General features: G+C 42.6%; 1 protein-coding gene across 2 annotated transcripts in view; it reads right to left on the reverse strand.

The window, feature by feature from the left end:
- Positions 1–14,329, reverse strand: part of TTF2 (transcription termination factor 2) — a 37,205-nt gene extending 22,876 nt beyond the window's left edge. For both annotated transcript variants that reach the window (XR_005834037.1, XM_008710362.2), the window contains exons 1-7: positions 14,239–14,329; positions 14,055–14,157; positions 11,606–11,692; positions 3,341–3,407; positions 1,674–2,636; positions 1,033–1,147; positions 513–695 (exon numbers count right to left, since the gene is read on the reverse strand). Coding sequence is in view for 1 of the 2 variants with exons in the window: in XM_008710362.2 (XP_008708584.1) it covers positions 513–695; positions 1,033–1,147; positions 1,674–2,636; positions 3,341–3,407; positions 11,606–11,692; positions 14,055–14,157; positions 14,239–14,266 (1,546 nt within the window). In the remaining variant the exon portion in view is untranslated. The remainder of the gene's footprint in view (positions 1–512; positions 696–1,032; positions 1,148–1,673; positions 2,637–3,340; positions 3,408–11,605; positions 11,693–14,054; positions 14,158–14,238) is intronic.
- Between the last annotated feature and the right edge of the window lie 3,235 nt (positions 14,330–17,564).

Genomic DNA, 17,564 nt, shown 5'->3' on the forward strand with positions numbered 1-17,564 from the left:
AGTCCCGTCTCCTGACAGCAAACTGACCCATCCTAGGACATGTGATCTTTATTTGCAGTGACTTCTGAGCCATCGTGTTTGGGAAAGTTCAGGACGGAAACTCATTTAAATAGGGTGTCACTGCTCTCGGCGGGCCTTTGGTCATCAGCTTGACTTCTGTCGCTTCTCTGCTCTGCCTTAACACACGCACAGGGGCAAATGTGCCCGCTGGTCTGCCTCCCTCATCGTGGTGTAAGTCTGAGTTTTCCTTCACAAACATTTCCGAGAGATTCCCACGTGCCGGCCCCTGGGCTGACTGATCACGGCCCGCGAACAAGGTCAGTGAGCAAGGCAGGCACAGCAGTCTAAACAAACACTGTGCAAAGCTCAGCTGAGCATCCCAGTCTCTATCAGACGGGCAACTTACAACTCCAGAATGGCTTCTCCTTCACATGGCCATGGAGACATCTCCCGGGCAGCATTTAACTTGTAGGGGCAGCTAGTCACACCAGGGCCTGGCCCTTGGAGCTTACCTCCAAAGCACCAACCGGATTCCCCAGCAGCTCCCGGGCAGGCAGCCCTCAGTCCCTGAGAACCCAGAGACTGCAGACCCTGACCCTGCAGGGGTTGGGCAGGCACCAAGTGAGGGGGGTCAGTGGTAGTTTTGGTGGAGTTTCTCTGTTGCAGTCCTGGAGTGTTACTCTTCTCATTAGTGTCTGCTCAAAAAAAACAAGGACAGAACAGGCTACAGTTCAGGAAAGCAAAGGAACTGTATGTGTGAGAGGAGGTCAAGAGAAGTTGGGATCACTACCACTCCAACGAGCTGGGGAAGACCTCAGGAGCACAGCACTGAAAATTCCTTAAATGATGGGAAAGAGTTGAGTCCACAGGAAATGAAGGAAGTTTTTATAAAACACAAGTGTAATTTTAAAAAGCTCAGAAGTAGATAATCAAATGGAAAGGTGCATGAATCAACATATTCTTTATCGTAAGGGCTTCCCGAATGTCTGTTGTAAAGTTCCTGTGAACCCCGAGTTCTGCGGGCCATTTTACCTGGCTCTGGGGAGAGGGCAAGAGCACCAAGGGCTTCCTCCAACTCCTGAATTTGCTTGAGCAACTTCTGACCCTTGTCTGGAAGAGCCTGGATGTCCACCGACTTCAGTGTGCTCTGAAAAACAGATCCTCTAAGATGATCTCTCGTCCCAAGTTGTTAGAAAGACAGTTTCAGATTAAAGTAGCCTAAGATGTGAAAACTCTGAAATTAGGGTCCTTTAAGTATATGTGTGAAAACCAGGGTTTGTTTTGTTTTGTTTTTTTGCAGATTTTATTTATTTATTGGACAGAGAGAGAGACAGCCAGAGAGAGAGGGAACACTAGCAGGGGGAGTGGGAGAGGAAGAAGCAGGCTCCCAGCGGAGGAGCCTGATACGGGGCTTGATCCCATAACGCCAGGATCACGCCCTGAGCCAGAGGCAGACACTTAACAACTGAGCCACCCAGGCGCCCCTGTTTTGTTTTGTTTTTTTTTTAAACCCAACTGATTTACCCACCCTGAAAATATAAACCCAGGGAAAGACAGAACCTAAATATCTACCTACAAGACCTTTCTCACGTTGACATATTTCACTTGCTTGTGGCCCCCAGCAAGCAATGCTCTGCACTTAAAAACAAAGCACACAGCAGGTCAGTAGTTACCTTCTTTTGCTTCAGTTGTGTTGTGAGGTACACACGCTGGGCTGCTGGGTCCGAAGGCTCTACCTTCCTGGAAACACCTGAGGCAGGAGATGCTTTTCTTTGCACGCTTTGACCAGAGAATGGAAGGTTCCCCACCTTCCGGGAGTCCAGAGTTGAGTCAAAGAACAAGGGAGGCTTAGAGGAACCGAGAGCAGCATTATTCTGCTCACGGTCACCATGGCTGGAGGCCGCTTGTGGCCTCTGCCCCAGGGAGCGGCCCGTGCCCGGTGGTGCACACGTCGAGGCTGGTCCCGGAGCAGGGCCGTCCCCAGGCTCCGACTGCCGGGTGGTCTGCGAGCTCGGGTCGTCCCTTGCCTTTGTTTCTCCTGCCTCCTGGCTCTTGGGGTGCTCTTTGCTCACGTGTTCCCCTTTCCGGGCCTTGCTCACTGGGTTCTGACTATGAATAATTCCAGGCAAAGGCTTGGTTTCCTTTTCCCTCAGAGGCTCTGATTTTTTTTGGACACGATGACTCTCAACGTCCGATTTCTCCTGAAGAGGCCCAGATGGTTTTCCCTGCTCCTCACCACGGCACTGCTTGGATTTAACCTCAGAAAGGTTTCTTGTGTGCGTCCCTTCAGTCTCCTTTGCTTCACACTGAAACTCTGTCTTCTCTCGCTGCTGCTCTTGAGGTATAGATGGTTTTTTCTTTACCTCCAGGCCAGATGAGAGATCTTGCTTCATCCGGCAGTTGGATTCGGGCTTCCGTTCCTTCTTTTGATCCAAGAGCACATCTCCCTTGTCCTTTTGCTTCTTATCAGCCATCTTCTCCTCACCTTCGCCTTTGGTGAACTGTTTCCAGAGGGACGGTTCTTGATTCTTGTCCAGTACCTTGAACGGGTTTCTCTGCTGGGTGGAAAGATAATGAAGAGGCTCAGAGGCATGGTGAGACTTGCTGGTTACAGAATGTTCTTTGGAACGAGGCTCCTAAAAGACAAAGAAAATAATTTTAATATATTATATATTAATGCGAGCATCATATTTAGAATGCATTTTTTCCAGAGGAAATGGAAACAGTAGTCCAATATTTCGGAACATTCCTGGGACTGTTTCTGCCTCTTGGAAAGACTACGTGCCTAACTCACAGAGTATTAGTTTCTGAACAGTCACTTTCAATGCTCGGCTCCTCTGTCTGTGACCACTGCTTTCCCGGGCCTCAAGGTCAAGTAGTGACCAAATCAAGTGCTTCTGCAGTTGTAATAGCCACAATGTATACCTTTCACAAAAAATTATTCTCTCGAGATGACTTTATCCCCAAACATATACAATGTCCTATGCTTGCTTTGAGCTTGGCTTTAGGAAGGTTTCAGTGTAGGAATCCCGAGTCACAAGTCTGAGCTACACCTCGACCAATGGAAGTCTCACTGCTTCCCTGCGCCAAGCCCCCTTATGCACTGGGCATCTGTCGGTCTCTCACCGTCTCGGAGTTTACGAATGACACCTCGTTTATACCAACATCAAGGAGATACCAATCTCTAAAAAGATGAAGTCAGTCATGTAAATCAAATTTTTTCCTAAATAGAACAGTGACTATATTTAAGACCTTGAAAAATATTTAAGTGAAATAGGAGGCAAATAATTAAATCTCCACTATAACCAAACAGTCCTTTGAAGACAGGAGCGATTCCTACCTGCCATGGGATACTTCCGCACCACTGCTTCCCCGCCGCCTTACTTCTAAGGCACTGGAAGAACAATCTAATGAAGTATAAAAAACAAGCAATCAAGGCTGTGGAAATCCATTACAACAAGATAAACTTCTTTTTCATCCAAGAAAACATCTTGCAACTATTTGACACAAGTTTTGGAAGGTCACTTGAAACCAATTACTCCTATATTTACATTTAAAAATTCTCTACTGCACGGTGTTATGTATAAGGGCTAAGAAGTGAAAGAAAAGAGGTGTCATGGACACCAAGATGTAAACAGGTTTATTCTTTTTACGCTGCACAGGACTAAAACAGAAAGATGATCAGCAGTGGGTGCTAAAATCAGAAAAAGAGATAACCAGACATTAGGTATCCCCGATGGGAAACCATGATACGACCTATACAGTAAACAAAACAAAACTAAGCCAAACCAAAACAAACAAAAACAAACCCGGATCAGGTCAAACCCCCAGATTCAATTACCAATTTACGGGAAATACAAACAACAGGAACACACAGAGCTCAGCCACGGGGATGTGATCTGTAAAATCTTGACAGTGAGAAATGCTCTATGACGAACAACTGCCTTCCTTCCAAAAATAAATTACAAGGGAGAAAAACAACGGAGAGAGAATTCCAGAGACTTCAAAGACATATCAATCAATTGCAACTGTGAGCTTTATTTATTGATTTAAACAAATAAACAGAAATTATTAAAAATAAATTACTTAGGACATCTACGAAGGTCCTGGAAATCTGCACTCCAACTGGTTAAAAAGAGAGAAAGAATCCCTATCTCTTAGAGCCATTCACTGAAACGTTTACAGAAGAAATGATGGTATCTGGGATCTGTTCCAAAATATGGCAGGAGCTGGGCGGTGGAAGCAGTTAGAGTACACACGGAACAAAACTGGCATGAGCTGGTAATGGTTGAAGCTCATACGCTTCACTATTCTATCTTGCCTACTTGTATATATTTGCAATTTCCCATTAAAAAAAAAAAGATTGTTATTCAGACATACAACCCTATACAAAGATGGTCCCCGCACCAGTAAACACAGCCTACACACCCACTACACAGAAATGGTTACGCTGCTCCATTCACAAACGAAACCACACACATGCTCTCCGGCACCCCAAATTTTGCATGGGATTCTCCCTCTATCCAAAGGATGTCCTCCTTATCCCTATCTGCCTACCACTTCCCCCATCACCAGTTGGCAAAGTCCTACATGTCCCTCAATGTCCAGTTCAAGCCATACCTCCTCTTTAGCAAGGTTTTCCCACATTTCCTTCCCTGTTCATTCACTGTATTGTTTCTGTATTTCTGTTGCATTTAGTTGTATTACACTCATATCTGCCTATCTACCTGACTATATTTTCAGCAACTGGAAGGCTATAATCATATGTGATCTCTTTATTCCCAACTATGCTTTGCCTTTTGTACATAATTGTTAATCACGGAATTAAATAGAGCCAGCTGATTTTTTCCTTACCCAAAATGATTCCTCAAACGCATTTAATAATCAAAGAAGAGCTTTCAAATACCATTTTACTTAATTGTTTAACTAGGTAATAAACTCAACCAGAAAGTATAAAACGGCCATGAAAAGGATCCTCTCACAGTACCCTACATGCCCAGTTCCCATCTCTTCCAAGTACTGATTCCTATTAGCTTTCTGTTTACCTTTCCAGAGATTTTTTAAATGTATATTCAGATCAATACAAATATATGAATCTTAATTTCTTCTTCCACACAAATGGATAGCATAGTATACATACTACTAAATACCTTGCCTTTTTTTTTTTTAACAATGTCTTCAAGATTTTTCTAGAAGAACATATAAAGGGGATGTGTGTGTGTGTGTGTGTGTGTATATATATATTTTTCCCCCCTACAGCTGCACAGTTTCCCACTATCTAGAATTCCATTATTAATTTAACCAGAACGCTCCTGATAGACAGTTTGGTTGTTTCCAATGTTGTGCTACTAAAACAATGTCACAATGAATCCTAATACATCTGTAGGGTAACTCCTTATTTCTCATATTGTATACTACGGCCTTCTCAGTTTTTCCTGATCAATTACCTTCTAGATTTTACTTACTGCTGTTGTCGAGCTCATTAAGTTCCATTTTTACCTACATTAATCCTTTCTTTCAGTTTAATTTTTTGCTCTTTTTCTAACTTCTTAAATTAGTCCCATGATATACAACGTGAATCATGACAGTCTGAGTCCTAATTCAAAATCCCCTGAGTCATTATCTCACCTGGACATTTAAGCAAAGATTAGCCTCAAATGAACACGTTTCCATAAAAGTCAAACTAAAAAGAAAATAGGTTCAGCCCTTCTCATACAAAGTCACAATTCTCCCATTCAAACCCACAATTTTCTGAAAAAAATTTACTCGTCTCTTTAGTTTTTCTCACTGCAATAAGATATTATATTGAACACGTGTAATAAAATTTCTGAAATGCTTCGAATGCGAAACAATTCAAAGTATTGGCAACTATTAGGCCATACCACTCCTTATAAAAGCAAATCAAGAATAAATTGCTGCTGTTTCAAGTGTATCAAGCACCTGAAATCTTCACCGACAAGAACATTTCATAAATCATATCTATTTGAAAGCCCAAGCCACTGCAGACTTTCAAAAGGGCAGGACTTGGAGACCAAGAAAGGAGAAAACAACGCATCTACCATGCAATTACTAAGCATCTACTATGTTCTAGCCACGGTGCTAAAAATGCTTGTACTTGTATTTTTATTAAAACCAATCTGGGTGGGCTTCTCTGTTTTTAGGATAAAGAGTTTGTTATGTTTATTAAATTGCAAATCAACAGAGAAAGCAATGGAAATACATTCTTAGAGAAAGCAAATATTGATTCCGCTATGAAGAACAGCGTACTTTCTGCAGTATGTTCATTATTTTCCAGGACATAAGTAATAAACAATAATGATAAACACTAGAGGAAGCCAGACCTCTTCAATGCTTCACGAGAAGGCATATCCTCCCTTCTGCCTGAAGGCTGATTGTCCAACCCAGACTTACACTGTCAGGCATGTTCACTTCAGCCAGGCCCGGATTCTCTCCAGCTCCAGAATCATCCTCCCTTGGTCTGAATCCCAGCCTTAGTACATAATTAGCTCTGAATCCTCAGATACCTCATGGAGATATCTGTGCCAGTTTCCTTGCCTCTAAAATGGCCACAAAAAAAAAAAAAGGAAAAAGTACCTACCTCGTATGATCACTGTGAAGACTACATGCATTGATACATGTAAAGATAAGGTTCGGATCAACGCCTGACTCATCAAGGGCTTGCTAAGCAATAACAATCTTAGTTCACTCTCTGACCCTCTTGCTTATTCCTATATCCACACTTCCGCTTATAGCCCCCAAATATTCCTTATCTTTTATATAATGTATCCAAATTTTAAAGGTCATTCAAGGACAAGCTCATGTCTCAACTCCTACACTTTCTCAGTAACTTGCACCAACATTTACCCCTTACTGCGGGTCTCACGAGATCACAGAAGCGCCTGCATTTGAACCCATCCAATTTGGTGCTACGACATGTAGATCGTGCTGGCCGCCAGCCTTCGTGTGTAGGACTGCTCCCCCAGTGGTGTCAGAGCTCCTTAGAATACAGGTTCCCTTGTTTATATGTGCCAGCACTAGAGAAACACAAAGCTGGATTTCTACCGCATCCTCTTACATTGAAATTCAGGATGGAACAAATACATAAATGTAAAAAATGCAACTGTACATGTTCTGGGGAGAAAAAGAGAGACGAATTTTTTTTTTTAATCCTAACGTGAAGGAGGCTTTTCTAAGTGGGACCTAAAGCCCTGCAGCTGAGAGGTAAAAGATTTAAATTCTGGCCACGTGAAAGTTTTAAACTTCCCCCTGAGGGGGCCACTGAGGAACAGCCCTGGAAAAAAAAAGTTCTAAACTTTCATATGGTAAAACTACCATTAGCAAAATTATAAGACAAAAGGCAAAGTGGGAAAAGTAATTGTGACCCATATTACAAAGAGCTAATATCCTTCACGTACAAGGATCCCTTCCATTGCGCAGCACAGTGCGTGACACTCCACAGCATAGATACTGGACAGGATGTACTAGCTTTATTGAGGGGGCCTTTTAGGGGCGGGAGGACCTGAGGTGCTTGTGCACGGGCCTGGCTTATACCCAAATTTCTCCCTGTCAACTGCCCAGAAAATCATCACTGGGCTCTATCATCTGCCCCCCATTTTTACCCAATAACCAACCACACAAGCAGTCTGCTAGACATGCAAAGATTCAAGTGTTATTAAAAATAAAATATTCTGAACATCCCACAACGACCAGTTATTTAAAGAACTAAAACTTGTTTTACTTCGTTATAGATAAAAGAATACTTTCATCTACTTTGATTCTCTATTCTTGAGAAGTTGGAAGACAAAGGAGAGGACGGGGGAACGGGAGGGGAGCAAACAGGAACTCAGGAAGCTCAATGACAACGTCCAACATTTGTGAACCAAGGTGTGTGTGCCCCATTATTCAAGTCAAGGCAAGAGTTCTTCCCTCTGGTTCTAGTGAGTGACTGTTCAGTGTCCCTAAACAGAGGGCCAAGGCTGAGGGCCAGTCAAATGCTGGTGAGGAGCACCACCTGGTGTTTAAGTTCCAGAATTGCACACAAATGCACCCACGTGCCAAGGGATGAAAAATGGGCATCTCGGCCCCCCCGGGGCTTACACCTCCTTCCCATGACTCTGCTGCACCTGTCTCCTAGTCTGGTTATGCTTTAAACATACTGGAATTAAGTCAAAGATGTAAAGTACTTTAAGTTCGGTTTTCATTAGAAAACATTATATTCCCTGAGGTCATTCTCCAGAGTACAGGGGTTCTGGCTAAATGCCGTTACTATCTGCTAAGGAAGTCGTCTACTGGTGTACCTAATTCTGTTAAAATTTTCAGTCTGTACTACCTATCAGGGTACTTGTTTGTTTTTTGTTTTTTATTTATTGTGTGTTGTGTAACTATTTTATTTGTCTTAAAACAACCTTTTTAAACCTCCAGTAATTACCTTCTAGTAATAATGTTCTAGACTTGGGCTAAAGGAAAAACATTTGCATACTTTACTTTTCTATTTTATTTATTTTTTTATGGGGGGGGAGGGGGAGAGGGAGACAGAGAATCTTAAGCAGGCCCCACGCCTAGGGAGAAGCTCAACGCAGGGCTCGATCTCACGACTGGGAGATCATGACCTGAGCCAAAATCAAGAGTCGGACGCTTAACCAAATGAGCCCCCCAGGTGTCCCTTTACTTTTCTATTTTAAAATAATGATCAGCTCTCAGCCTCATCTACCTAGTATAAAGAATGTTCATGAGAAATTCTCCAAATTCCATCTTGAGCCTAGACCTTTCTTTGGAGCTGCACTCACTTTTCTAGCTGGTTTCATATATACATAAGACGTGATTAGTTCAAAGCTGTCTGTGTTGGCCACACATCCCAATCCTCTATTGATGTTACCTTTCTTTCCCTGTCTTGCTTAATGGTGAACTCATTACCCGTAAATCCAAACTTAACAACCATTGACTGAGTGCTGACAGCGAACCAAACGCCACACCCCATGCACTATACCCATGACCTCACCGAATCCTCACAATCCAGGGAAGTGGGGACTGTGAGGAACCCTATTCCTGAGGGGAAAATGAGGGAGAAAGGCACATGATTAAATGCCCTACCAAAAAACTGTCTTACTGATTTTCTTTCAGGAAGTTTTCTGCAATCTAAGTGCATCCAACCCCACTGCCAATGCATCAATCCAAGCACACCTTTCACGAGACTGAAGTGGGTACATCTAGAATCTGCTAGACTGAGGTTTGCATCCCAGCAATGCCACTTGACAACCCTGGGACCTGCTTCCTTTCCCAGACCTCTCCCAATGTTAGTTGCCTCATCATCCTATCATAGAAGAGTCTATGGCGGTAAGCGCCCCTAACGTCAGCTCTTCCCAAAAAGATCCATACAGACTCAGTGTAACACCAATAAGGTTTTCTAAGGAAATTTAGAAGTTGATGATACATTTTATATGCAAATGACCCAGAAGAGCCAATCTTGAAAAAAGAAGAATGTTAAGACTCACACTATCTTATCTGATTGTATCAAGACAGGCAAAAGGACCAGCAGAACAGATTAGCAAGTTCAAACAACAGATCCATAACATGGTAGTCACCGATTTTTTACAGAGTGCCAAGCATTTCCATGGGGAAAGAAAAGTCTTTCAAAACAGTGCTAAGACAACTGAAAAACATTCATTCAGTAATATACGGAAAAATAAATGAACTACTCCTGTCTCATAAGAGACCCAAAATTAAGTTGAAGTAGGTGACAGACTAAACAGAAAAGCCATCAAGAAAACAAACTATAAAACCTCTAGAAGAAACCCTCGGAGAAATTTGTGATCTTCCGGCAGGCGAAGATTTCTTAGAATGTTTTCAGAGAAAACATAAAGCGCAAAGCACAAAAATATGATAAACTGGACTCTATAAAAACTAAAAACTTCTGCTTTTCAAAAGAGTTAAGAAAATGAAAACCAAACACTTGGAGAAAATATTCATTATATATGTATTTGCCAAAGTACTTGTACAGGAAATATGTAAAGAACTCTTCCAATTCAATAATAAAAAGACAACACAATTTTTAAAATAGGCAAAAATCCCCCAAAGTTACACTTTATGATTCCATTGATGTAACATTTCTGAAATGACAAATTTTAGAAATGGACATCAGATTCCTGGTTGCAAGAGATGAGGTGGAGGGAGTCAGGGTAGAGGAATTCAGTGGCGAAGGAACTGTCCCATATCTTGACTGTGATGGTACATACAAAAAATCTACACATTAACTATAGAACTAAATCTATACACACACACATCAGTACAAGGAAAACTGTTTTCACAAATAAGATCAATGGACAGAATCGATAACCTGATTGTAATATTATATACTATTTATATACACTTTGCAAAATGTTCCCATTAGGTAAAGTCTACAGGGGATCTTTTTGTACTATTTCTTATAAATGCATGAGAATCTACAATTACCTCAATAAAATTTTCAATGAAAGAAATGGGCAAAAGATTTAAACAGATACTTCACCAAAGAAGATACACAGATGACAAATAAGCACAAGAAACTGATACTCACAAAATGGAATTCGACTCAGCAATAATGATGAATTACTGATACACACAACCACAGGGATGAATTTCACAGATACTGTTACATAAAAGAAGCCAGACATAAACGAAGGAATCAAAACAGTGGTTGCCTACGGTGGAAGGGGAGGATTAACTAGAAGGGGGTCCAATGGCACTTAATGGGATAACAGAAATATTTCTGTATTTGACTGAGGCTTGGTTATATCAATTTCTCAAACTCAACTGCTGAACACTTAAAATCTATGCATCCTACTGTACCCACAACTCAAATAAGAAAAAGAGCAATATAGGCAATATTCAGCTATGTACAAATTGTGAAGATGGTACTGAAATGCCAATATCGGGGGTGGGAGGATTGATCTAGAATATATAAATTCTGAACTGCACAGAATATCATATAATGACCATCATATCTGGCCCCTCCCTTCCTGGTTAGCCTTATCTTCTGAAATCTCTACTCAAACACATGCTAAATTATTACCAAACCAATGCTCGCAATTCCTGGTTATTTCCTAACTCTATATCCTAAGGCAGGGTATTGATCTGTTAAATAGGACCCTTTTCTTGCCCCTACTGAATTCCTACTTACCTTTCAATACTCATGACAAATATCACCTGCCACCTATATAGATTTCCCTGCCTTACCTCTGAGTTTTCCTAAAAAAGGGTAACCAACATTTATTGAGTGCTTAACATACTTTAGACATTTTTAGACATTACTTCATTCTATTACTAGAATGTAAAAGTTGACAAGTCACGGCAAGTTAATGACTGTTGGTGGGCCGATGTTACTGGCTCCTGAAGAGCTGGAGAGGGAGGAAGGTAGAGCCGTTGATCTGAAATTAACCAGATTCGCAAATTAACCAGTTGCTCAGCAGTGAGGGAGGGACAGCTCAGAAGGCATTCAATACATACAGAAATCCTCTTTGTTAAAAATGATTTTTACAGAAGAGTCAATCCTAGGAAAACACACCTGGCTGTAACTCTTCCAGGCAAAGAAAGAAGCAAACACACTTAGATGTTCCTTTTGGACACTTACCTATATTCTTCCTTGCCTGGCGGTAGAAGCAAACCCTGAAGCCCTACCACACAGTCCTCATGCAATAAACAATGAGAAACAGGAATACTAGAGGGGAGAAAAAAAAGGAAATTTTGTTTTAGGAGACAACAGAAATCAACCGTCTAAAATTAAATGCAAACTATGGGTTTTATTTATGTATTTGTTTATTTTTGAGAGACAGAGAGAGTGCGCATGCACGCACGCACACAGGTGATGGGGGAGGCAGCGGCAAAGAGAGAGAGAGTCTCAAGCAGGCTCATGCCCAGTGCCAAGCTGACTCGGGACTCAATCACATGACCCTGAGATCATGACCCGAGCCAAAATCAATAGCCCAAGGCTTAACCGACTAAACCACCCAAGCGCCCCTAGTTTGTAAACCCCATACATATGTACATCTATGTGCATTCCTCTGGGGAAAGGCTCCGCAGCTTTCATTTTTTTTCCCACTCCCCTCAAAGACAGGATGACAATAAATACGCCTTTTTCCTGATGACTCAAAAGCTCAAAACTATACTGTGTTCTGCGACCTCTTCATTGTGAGATCCCCCAGGAACGGCTGAAGTATCTAAGACTGGCTGTGAATCTTCCCCAAGTTCTTCCATTATCCTCTCTCCCATAACAATCTGTTTAGGAGCAGGCTCTCCTAACCTGCTTCATGTCTGGCTTAAGTCTTTTTAACTCTCTTTTCCAACTTATAATGAGAATGTATATATGACACATGAGGCTACATAGTTTTGAGTGGAGATCTAAAGTACTCTCACATGACCTGTGGCGCTTGTTTCTTCCCTTGTTTTGCATATATCCTGGTTACCAGATATATCCCAAATCAGTCACGTTTCTCATATAACTGTAATCAAGTCAAATATTATATTGTACTAGTTTGATAGCAGTATTCCATATAACGGTTTGTTTCTTTTTCTTTTTTAACGATTTTATTTTCAAGTAACCTTGACACCCAACATGGGCTCTAACTCACAACCCCTAGATCCCATGCTCCACCAGCTGAGCCAGCCAGGCGCCCCAAAGGTATTTTTTTTTTAACATAAAACTGAATCTTATGCTACGTTAATGCTTATTTCCTATAAATCTGAACATGCTTCCATGTTTCATGAAACTTAAGCTAGGTACAGAACCTAAGAAACTCAGTACAGAAATTACAAATAAATAGTAAATCCTGCTTAATGATATGTTGTTGATTGCTTAACTGGCTTGTCCCCTATCTTAAGATTTGGCACTGCTTTTCTCAAAAGCATTTCAGATTTAACTAAACTGGATAATTTCTTTCCGATAAAAGGACAACTTACTAGAGGGCTAAGAAAGTATTTCCTCTAAAAACTTATTTGCCAATCTGAAAACAGATACAAACTCTTTCACTTAGCTTCAAAGCACAACAAAGACACAAATCATCTAAATCACGTAAGGGAAACATAAGTTAATATATACATCTTAAAAAATACTTTATTTTCTAGTATTGATATCCACTTTGGGCCTTACATGAGATGGAGAAAATTTATGTTTCTCTACCAAATTAATTAGAGAGCAGGAAAAAATGTTTAATGTGATAAGGTTTAAAAATTCATATAGGCTGTGGACCTTATTAACACTTTATGACAATAGTATTAACTTTTCTCACTTTAAGAAGCTGCTTAACATTTCTGGGTCTCAGGTTCCAATTTTGTAAAACCAGAATGCCGGTCAGGTATCTGATTTTCTTTCAGCGTTAATCCCTAACGTAACCTGTTTCTTTGGATTATCAATCTCACACTTTAAATACAAAGAATCTTTTTTTTTCTTTTTTTAGATAGAGAGAGGGCACAAGGGGGTGGGAGGCAGAAAGAGAGAATCTTAAGCAGGTTCCATACCCAGTGGGCAGCCCCAAGCAGGGCTCGATCTCAGGTCCCTAAGGTCATGACCCCAGGGGAAATTAAGAATCAGATGCTTAACCAGCTGAGCCACTCAGTCGCCCCCAGAGAATCCTATTTAAAAAAGGAGTTGATAATCTGACCACCCCCAAGTTTTAACTTCAGACATTTAAAAACAAGTTCGGCCTGAAACTAGTGCAAAACGGGGACCAATTATTTTCTACTATGTCTGCATGTCCTCACTTAGCTGGGAGAGGCAATGTCTGAGCAGAAGTCCTGACAAGCAAGAAGAAACCCAGAGCTGGAAAGGACCATAAGGTTCCAGATGTAGTTGACCCTCCATTTTACAGGTGGGCGAAACGGAGGCCCAGAGAGGGTGAGTAAGCTGCCCAGGGCCAAACAAGCAGGAACGGAGCGCCTCCTAAACACGCTACGCTGCCCTGGGATCACCAACTTCTTAAAAGCCCTGGCTGCACAGACCAGGGTCCCCACCTCTCCTAGTGCCTGTGGCGCTGGGCGGAGGGGAGCTAGCGCTGGCAGACAGTCCTGCCCAGCTCGAGACTTACTCGGCTGCAAGCACGAAGCTGCAGGTGTTAGCCGGGCACACATAGAAGCTCTTTCCTTTATTCGGGCCATCGCGGACGCCGGTCTTAAGAAAGCAGACGATCCCTGAAGAGAGGAGGTTGACAACGATTACGTCAAGCTAGACTGACAGACCCCGGGGGCCCCTAAAAGAGGCGGACCCCTTACCGTGCTCGGAACACTTAACTGCTTCCATGAGCGTTCTAGTCTCCAATTCCACGGAACCCGCCCCCAATGCCTGCTTCCGTCTTTTATTCCACCCGCCTCGCTCAGGAGCCAATCAGCATCGATCTTCTGCAGGCTCAACCCCCATAATTCACCGCGCGGGGCCTTAACCCGCCAACCCCGCGGGCGCCCTGAATTTAAATAGTGGGGCGTGGCTGAAGTTGCCGGGGCATTTTGGAGGGTGGCTGGGCGTTTTGGGCCAGGGGCTTTCCGGGGGCGGGGCTTCTCTTGGCTGGTGCTGGGAGCGGAAAGGACGAAGCTGTGTCCGGGGGAGACTCCAGCTTATAATTGAGACCAAGAGGCGGCCCTAGAGGGAGCACGCGTTGCAACTACACAGGGGAGCTCTGCGAGGAAGGCACCCTTCTGCTGGTGGGCTACGGCGCCCGGAGCTTCGCGGTGGTCTCCGACCCGGGGCCTGGGCGCGGTCCCGGGGGAGGGGAGGCCGGGAGAAGCTGCTGCCCCGAGAGGAGCCTGTGAACTTGCAGGGCTGGGGCGCGGTGGTGTGCGGGCTCCTGGGCGCGTAAGCTGCGCGGTAACCCGAAAAGTCTGGGGGAGAGCAGGCACAAAGCCTTCTGTTGCACCCCCTCCAGCAATCCTTTTAACTTTGCATTGCGCTTTAGACTTAGAGTGCTCACACACCCACGTCTCTCTTGACTCGGCAGCCCGGTGAGATGGGCAACATGATATGGAAGACCCCGAGGTTCATAGAAATTTGAGTGACTCAACCAAGGTCACGGAATGAGTGAGTGGGCGATCCACGGACAGGTGCCCCGGGGACTGCGCAGCTGCTTCCTGTGGACTGAATGTTCTCTAGGCCCTCTTTATGCAGGAACCCTGAGTTGGAGAAGTCAAAGTGGAAACAGCAGGGAAGAAATAGATAACCTTTGATGAAAGCTACTCTGTATATTTTGTATTGTCAAACTTGTCCTATTAGTATGCTTTTGTAATGTTAAACGAGGCTGAAGTTAAAGAAAAGAAAGGGAACTATTTGAAATGGTAATCAGAGCTATTAGCAAAAAGGGAGGAATAGAAATCAGAGACATATTGCAATAGAGATGGATTCATATTACAGCTATTGAGAACCATATGCCCGGACATATGGTGTGACACATGCAACTGTTCTTATGGGACAGTAGGACAGAAAATCTGTAATGTCTAGGAAATCCAGGTTATATGATAAATGTAAGTTGGGGGGGGAGACGGGAGGCAGGGGCTTCACAGGAGGGGAGACAAACCTGAGGTATCATTGTTAATTAAACAAGTACTTATTAAGTAGCTTTTTGTTTATCCAGTGTGAACGAGGTGCTCAAGAAATACAGAATTCATTTATTAACACACAAGGTTTGAAACAATTATTCTAACCACAAGGAACTTCATATATGAAGGAGGCTGAGTTAGCACACATCAAACACTTAAATAACAAAGTAAAATAGAATTTCAATGTCAAGATGAGTTAGTAAACACTGTAAGTCTAGATAAAGGTGGGTTTGGAAGCAAAGTGGAGGTAGTTTATACATAACCGCCTCTCTGAAACACCTATCGATAAACTTAGAAATACGGCAGGAACAAAAAAACAAATAATAAATAGAGGCATTTTCCTTGTACCCAGATTATAATTCTTTCATTGAGAGATTTTTGTGTGTATATCTACCGGATGCTGTATTGGGAGAAGTAGACCGTGAGTACTAGAGCTGCAGGATGGGGAGCATGGTAATTTAATTATTTCTTGAATAGATAAGCTTTTGGAAACAAATAAGACAAAATCAGGGCCTCCTAAAAAGCCCATTAAAGGAGCTCTTCCTCTGCAGGATCTAAGGCAATGTCTCAGATCCAACCCCATGTAAGTATGCACAGCCCAATTACAGAAAGGAGGGATATTTCTGCCATAAATTTGGGATATGCGAGATCAAAATGTTCAGGCTCCAGGCGGTTTATCCCACCTAACCATATTTATGAGAGTGAGAAAACAAACAAGGTGGTCCTTGGGTGAAAGGTGGCCATAATATAAGGAATGAGGCATAAGCTATAAGGAATTATATAACATATGCTTTTCAAAATATACATTAGTGTACATGTATTAACTTTTATTCTTAATTTATGTTTAATTTATATTCTAATTAGCCTGCAGACCCCTGAAGAGAATGTGTTTCATTGACCTCTATTTTGAGTAAAGTTTGAGAGTTTTTTTTTTAAAGAAGTTTTTTTTTTTAAGATTTTATTTATTTATTGGGGCGCCTGGGTGGCTCAGTCGTTGAGCATCTGCCTTGGGCTCAGGTCATGATCCCGGGGTCCTGGGATCCAGCCCTGCATAGGGCTCCCTGCTCAGCTTCTCCCTCTCCCACTCCCCCTCCTTGTGTTCCCTCTCTCGCTTTGTCTCTCTCTGTCAAATAAATCTTAAAAAAAAAAAGATTTTATTTATTTATTTGTCAGAGAGAGAGCACAAGCAGGGAAAGCAGAAGGCAGAGGGAGAAACAGGCTGCCTGATGGGGGACTCAGATCTCAGGACTCTGGGATCATGACCTGAGCCCTGAGCCGAAGGCAGACACCCAACCGACTGAGCCACCCAGGTGTCCTATAAAGTTGAGAGTTTTATTTTGTTTCCCTTTAAAGCTTAATTTGTTCAAAAGGAATACCTAGGCTAGGTTCTAAAGCTAGATGGTTTAAATCCATAGGGTAATGATCCAGTAAATTCTCCCTATGGGGCTGGTCAAATGCAAAGTATATGATGGAATTATTCTAAAATGAATTGTGGTAATGGCTGCATAACTGTATATGGTTACCGAGACTCGGACAACTGTATATGTTAGAGAATTTTATGGTATCTAAATTATCCCTCAATAAAGCTGTTAAAAACAAACAAAAACTCAATGTATGAGTCATGCCAGAATATCTGCCTGGAAAATAAAAGCTAAGGTCATCTCGATATTTTGACATCCTCAGGAAATAGAATGGGTGAGGGAGTAATATAGTAGACACTCATTAGTTTCAGATAGCGTGCTGGCTGGCATATATTAAACATGCCAGGCACCTGTAAGGAACTGGTGGTGAGAGGATCAGCTACAACAGTCATCCCTTGACGTCCTTGTCACTCTGTATTGTTTAAAAATAATCAGTGAGAGTGCCTGAGTGGCTTAGTCTGTTATGCGTCTGCCTTCAGCTCAGGTCATGATCTCAGGATCCTGGGATGGAGTCCCACATCAGGCTCCCTGCTCAGCTGGGGGTCTGCTCGTCCCTCTCCCCCTGCCCCTCGCCCTGCTCATGCACGCTCT

This window comes from Ursus maritimus, unplaced genomic scaffold, assembly GCF_017311325.1.
Source record: "Ursus maritimus isolate PB19 unplaced genomic scaffold, ASM1731132v1 scaffold_12, whole genome shotgun sequence".
Taxonomy (NCBI): domain Eukaryota; kingdom Metazoa; phylum Chordata; class Mammalia; order Carnivora; family Ursidae; genus Ursus; species Ursus maritimus.